General features: G+C 44.2%; 1 protein-coding gene across 2 annotated transcripts in view; it reads right to left on the minus strand.

Moving 5' to 3' along the window:
- The window catches only part of LOC123023708 (vascular endothelial growth factor C-like), a 63,029-nt gene extending 57,821 nt beyond the window's left edge, over window positions 1-5,208 (minus strand). The window contains exon 1 of one of the 2 annotated variants that reach the window (XM_044430641.1): window positions 4,226-5,208. In XM_044430641.1, coding sequence (XP_044286576.1) covers window positions 4,226-4,372 — 147 coding nt within the window. In that variant the 5' untranslated portion in view covers window positions 4,373-5,208. The remainder of the gene's footprint in view (window positions 1-4,225) is intronic. The other variant, XM_044430640.1, reaches the window with a different exon arrangement.
- Between the last annotated feature and the right edge of the window lie 1,461 nt (window positions 5,209-6,669).

Raw genomic sequence — 6,669 nt, forward strand, 5'->3', positions numbered from 1 at the left:
TTTTGTAAGCCGTCCAGAGACTTTCAGTATTGGACGGCTTATAAAAACTTTAAATAAATAAATAAATAAATAAAGTGGCAACAAGGGGAGAGGGCTTTCTTTGTGGTAGCTCCCATCTATGGAACAACCTCCCTTCTGCGGCTCAGCTGGTGCTGGATTTGTCATCTTTTCAGCACCAGGTTAACAGTTAAGATGGCCCTCTTCTCTGAAGCCTTTAAAGATTTACTAGGTGACTCTTGAGGGGGATAACCCAGTCCAGGTGTTTTGCAGAGCAAAGTTTGCTATGTGTATTTTAGGTGTTAAAAACCTTTTAGTGTTTTTACCAATTTTATGGCATTTTTCTGTATTTTAGTGTCTTTTTTGACTGTTATAAACTGTCCAGAAAGCTTCAGCTGTGGGGCAGTATAAAACTAGGAAAAAATAGAAAAGCAAAGCAAGACCAAATGGGTGCAATAGCAGTAGCGTTGCACTCTCACTGATCTGTTATGTCTACTCAACCCTTTACCCCAGCTACTTTCCTCCAGCTGAGCTCAATTTTGGCATTTGCCAAGCTGAAAGAAAATAGTTTGGAGAGACAGGCTGCCAGGGTTTGCACAACATGACAACTTGCTGCGATGTGGGATTGTCATTCCACAGAAACCCACCCAATGGCTGGATTCTGACAACATGATAACTCACACTCAAGTTGATTATGGATTGAGTGTGAGTTGTTGTTGAACCATGGGTAGTTATTGAAACATGGCTTATTGTGTTCTTGAACTCAGGTACACTGAAAGGTCAGGACTTGAACAACCTATGAAGAGAAGTCCTGGTTTATTGTTGAGTTGTAAACTGTGGGTTGTTTCCTACAATTTACAAACCATGTTTGTTATCTTGGTTGAGTTGAAGCAACATAACAGTCCATGTTCAGCAACAACCTACATTCAATTAATTTTAGTTTGTGAGTGTGGGTTACTGTATTGCCTGAACACAGAATCAGGCATTAAGCAACAGGCAGAACAGAAGCCTGCATTTCCCATGGATGTGCCCCATGGACCTCTCTAGGTACTTGGGAGAATATCGACATTGAAATGTTGGTTCAGTGATTAGAATATTTAATTTGGTCCATTTTTTCAAGTAATAAATAGTTTAGTGATTTAAAAATATTAATCATGTTTAATATAGTCATAGCTGAAGCACCCTGAGTTACATACTGGCATATTTCAGCAAGATTACTTCCTAATATTATGGAAGTAATGGAAGTCAGCATTTTCTTCTCAGACTTTGATGTGCACACATCTTTCAAACAATGGATACTTTTATCTACATGGCCATCTATAAAGATTCAGGATAAAAGGATACCAACTGCCACCTACAGTTTCTGGAGTTTTACTATAGCCCTAATGTATGCTATTATCAATAGAAACCATATATTCAAGGAATTGATCTGGATGGCAGCCTACATTAAAGGAATGGAACAATAGAAAGTCAGTATGAAAAGGCCCACTTTTCATTTGGGAGTTCTTGAAGTTGAGTTGTTGAAGTCAAGGAGGCATGGACTTGATCAGTGCTTAGATAGAAGATTACTGGAAGACCCGTAGTAGCTGCTCTGGAAGAACTACAAAAGATAAGTAAGAACTAGATATGTTAGCATGACACCTGTTCAGGAACTGAATAAGAGGAAGTAACAGTTTCTCTCCCACGAATCGGTATATACTCTAAGAACTATCTGTGCTTCCTCAGAAACTATCTGTGTTTTCAAAAGACTTTGAGGTCAAATAGTAGTACATGACTGTTCTAATTTATCAGGAGCCATTCCTGCTTTCATGTGACTTTAAGATATGAGTATGCGAAAATCAACCACAGTTATGTATGACTTATATTCAACCTGTGGCATAACATTTAGGAAAACAGATCCAACCAACTGACCCATCCCTAGTAGGTGCCTACAAAAGTTCAGTTCACATGAAATTTCCTCATGCCATCAGTAGAAAATATTGGTTCTAGTCACACAAATAGAAATAAAATAGTAATACTTTAATATTTGGAGGATACAATGTGGGTACATACGTTCACTCTTAGTTCAGCTACAATTTTGGCTTACATGAGGGAAAGCATTAATAAAGGAAAGAATTACCTCAACAAATAGACTAAGTTCAAAAGCACTACTTTTTTATCTCAAGTGAGAAAAGTGACCTTTATCTTGACAACATAATCACAGATTCCTTGACATGATTACTTATAGTTTACATATCTGATCTTTCTCAAAGTTATCAAAATTTCCCTTTCCTTTCTCTCAGCACACAATGCCAAATATGTAGAATCAACAGGGGCTAATCCCTTCAAATGCTTTGAGTTCTGCTGAAATCAGTGGAGTTACACTTGCCCACAGGCAGCTAGCTTAACAAATTTGCCCTTTCAAAACTTGAAGGAATGTGTGTTTAGCACGTATATACACATGGAGTACTGATTCTTACACCACTGCAGAAAACATAATCTACATAATCCATGATTATATAGATTGCCTTTACAATCTCCAATGTACTTCACTGATCCCAGACTTCATATTTGCTTCCCCACACTGCCTTCAGCTTCTGCCATGAAGTACTCACCATTACACCACAGAAACTAATACTGCATTTATCTTACAGACTACTTTCACTGCTTTAATCGTTAAATAAGCTAAATTACAACTGATTTGTAAATTACATCTGACAACTGATCCAACATTAGGTAAAGCATGTTTGCCTCACCTTCCATTTGTTATATTGTAACAGGCATTTGGAAAATAACTTTCTTTATAAGAATTAAATTGATAATCAACTGAACTAATACTGTGGTCACACATCAGAGCAGGGAGAAAAAACATGAACCAAGTTTTTAATGCTGCAGTGTCTGGTGATCAGCTGTTGTACTTTAAATGCAACACCAACAGTTTGAAATTGCCAAATTGTTGTGGAAATATCCTATTAAAAAGGAGACACAAAATGCATGGAAACTTCTTCTCTAAACAATTTTAATATACATTTGCAAAACATAGTGTGCAGGTAAACAGCATAACTAGTATGTGTGATTAAACCTCTTGACACATTTGGATTAGATATGTTTTGCTATTCATGTAAGTACTGTAAACACACATTTTATAGCGTGATACTTTGTCAGCATGACTGTACTGTGTTTATAGTTAATGTTGTCACACTAAAAAGTAACAGCATTTAAAAATAGTTTACCGTCTATAATTTACTCTTATCTTGGTACACTTGCATTAAGTAGAGCTTTGTCTGAGTTTAAGAAGAGACATCACTGCAACTACAAAGGTCAAGTTAATTTCCTGAAAACCATTTCGCTATTTAGAAATGACAAATGAAATGTTTTCAAAAACACCATAGCCAACCTTCAGAAAGTGGAAACACATTCTAATTTTATTATATCTCTTTTTGGAATCTTCACTGCAGTTGTGCTGTCATGCACACCATCCTTCCAAAATCCTTCCACAGTTTTGAGCCAGCAGCTATTCAGTTCCAACTGGAAAGTTTCAGGAGCACACGTGTTCCACTCCAAGGACACAGACCTACATGCTAACCCGTAGCTTTGTCCTTGATAAAGAAGCTGGAAAGGCTCACCATCAACGAACTATTTCTAGCAGAGGAGCACTGCTACTGCATTCCCTCACAAAGTCTGTTCTTAACTTGTGTAAACTAACTTATGCATTCTCTGGGAAGCAATGGAGCACCGAGTCCTTATCTGTCTCCACAGTACTTCAAGTCCTGGGCAAATAACAGATAACAAGAAAAATAACTAGAGTTACTGATCCTCACATCCTCAGGGGCTGAATTACTTGCTTTAATTGAACATACCAGGAATCACCTTTCTACAGCAAAGCCACTACATTTACCAGGAATCATTACACTTTTTACCTAAATTTGGGCTCATCACCTCATACAAAACGAAAACAACTACCTAAGTCATGTTGTATGCTAACGCACAGCTGTTAGTCTGTTCTATTTTAATTCATCTAGAAAACACTCAAAATTTATGGTGGATTAGAAGTCTGCGCTCCCCGCCTATGCTGAATGCAGCCTTTTATCACTCTTTGATCACCCTGCTTTTGACAGGGTGGTTAAACACTATTAAGGGGCACTTAATCCACGTCAAGTGATCGTGTCACATGGTGCCTGGGGAGACAAGGCAAAACGAAACCACCTCGATCCGTGGCAGGACAGGAACAGGGACACGGCTGCCTTACCTTCGCCTCCCCCAGATCGGGCTCCTCCTCATAGTAGCCCTGCCCGGATTCATAGGCAGCGGCTGTTGCAGGCTCACGAGCTCCCAGCAGCACCACCGCAGCAGCAGCCAGATAGCAACCCAGAGAGAATAATCCCAGCAAGTGCATTGTGCAAAGGGCGGCAGGGAGCGACCGCGGGGTGGGGAGGTGGAAGCCCTGAAGACAGCGCGCGAGCAACGCGGTGCGGCTCCCCGTTCGAGTCCCTCTCTCTTGGCAGCACTGAAGCACCAACTTCTCCGGGATGGAGAAAAGGAAGGTGCAGCGATTCCCCTCCCCTCCTCTCCACTGGCCCCGGCGCTTGCTTGCTAGTGGGCTGGTAGCAGTCCTCCTTCTCCCGAAGCTCCGTGGGGTCCGTCAGGTTAAAAAGAAAGAGGGCACCAGGAAACCGGACATCCGAACCGGGCTCCCCCAGGAGCAAAGGGGGGTCGAAGCAACTCCCGAGCCAATTGGAGGAGCGTGGAGGGAGAGGTTTCCTCTTCAGTACCAGCTCCCGCAGGGGGCTATATGCCAAGGATGCACGAAGCTGGTGCGGGGCAGTAGGGTGGCTCGGTCTCCTCCTCGCTTCTCCGGCTGTCTGTCAGTGGCAGCGGCAACAGCAGGGGCCAGGGAACCGGAGCCTCTCCAGCGCGTGGAGCTGAGTACGAGCACCGGAGGCAGCAGCAGCAGCAGCAACTGCAGGGGGCGGGCATGGCTAAAGCGCCCTCTGCCTGTACCTCGGAGAGACTGAGTGGCTGGCCCGGGAAGGAAAGGGAGGGGAAGGGAGGAAAGGACGGAAGGCGCCCGGGTCGTGTGTCGCTCCCTTTCCCCCACCGCCGCCTTTCCTTCCTCAGAACTCTCCTCCCTCCCTCCCTCCTGTAGCACTTTTCCACAAGTAGCCACTCGCCTTGCAAAAACCCTTTCCAAGGAGACGTGGAAATGTGAGAGGGGAGGCGCGCAGGCGCGCGCGCGCGCTTCTGCCACCGCCGCCGCCGAGGAAAGCCGACCGGAAAGCCGGAGCCACGCGCTGCTCGGGTGCGCGCGCTTCGCTCCGGCGGCTGCACCTCACACCGCGCCGTCAGGAAGTGAGAGACCTGCTGCCTCGCTCGCTTCCCGCGCTTTCGCGCACGAACCTGCCGGCCACGCAGGGCTGGTTCCAGGCTAGCCGAGGGGGGGACGGCTGGGGGCGGCCTCAGCAACGTGCCTTGGAGCTTTTCCGCGTCCTCCCGCCCGTATATTCCTCCCCGCTGAGAAAGAAGCCGCCACTGGGCAGAGAGCGGTACCCGATGCCGTGCACTCTTCTTCCTCCGGGCGGAATGGCGCTGCTTGAAGAAGAGGAGAAAGAGCTGCCACTTCCTGCCGCACCGAGAAAGTGCGCACCTGGGGCACGGGCCATTGGTCACGATGGACCCGTTTGATTTATTTATTTATTACGTTCCTATATTGCCCAAAGCTTCCTGGGCCGGTCGGAGCAATTAACGTGCACATTACCGTTAGGAATATGCGCCAGAGGGCTGTTGCCCTTGTGTCCTGCTTATGGTCACCTGGTTGGTCACCGTGGGAAACAAGGTGCTGGCCTTTCATCTGGTCCGACAGGGCAAATTTAATGGTCCCAAGAGGACCGGGCAGCTCTTCATGCAGAGGGCAGCCTCCTCATTTTGTACATTCATTTGTATTCTCCCTTATGGCACAGCATGAGAATTGGTGCAAGAAGTCTGGTCTACCTTACTGTGCTACTAGGGAGAAGCCATATAACAGCCATGCAGCTTGTCCAGGTGTTGGCTGTGTCGGCCAAGGCTAATAGCTGGTGTGGGCCAAAGCATCTGCAGTCTCTCTGCACTAATCGCAGACGCTCAGATACATCAGCCAGATTTAATTTGGCTTCTGTCCTTTTTTCTCTTCTAAGCTGAGTATTATAATAAACCTTTAAAATAGTTCAGAATCTGTAGCTGGTACAAAGTTAGTTTCATCAATTTTTGTTGAATTTTATTCCAAGTTCAGTCTAGGCTTGGCATATCTTAGAAACCATCAGCTCCAATGAGCACATCTCCATTATTTAATATGGGGATGGGGATATTCTTCAGGCAGAGTTCTATCCTCTTATGAGATAATGAGAATTTGGGGCTGAGCTTTCTTAGAAATGGCACCATAGCTGGAATAGTATCCCAAAAGTCCTGCTATGCAGCACATACAGCACAATCTTGTACCTGCTAGTCAGAGTTTAGCTTCAGGTAACTGCATTGGATTGGAGCTTTAGTAAGCCAGAATAATATATTTCTAGATAATTTTTATTGTAATATACTTTTTTAGTGTTGTAGGTTTGAGTATTTTGGGATTTACTGTAGTATGCAATACACTTTACATTTTCTTTATAGTATTTTATTGCTTCAGGCCTTTTTAATCTGCTAGGTCAATAGGTCTAGTTAATT

This window comes from Varanus komodoensis, unplaced genomic scaffold (genome assembly GCF_004798865.1).
Source record: "Varanus komodoensis strain SLA01 unplaced genomic scaffold, ASM479886v1 scaffold21, whole genome shotgun sequence".
NCBI lineage: Eukaryota > Metazoa > Chordata > Lepidosauria > Squamata > Varanidae > Varanus > Varanus komodoensis.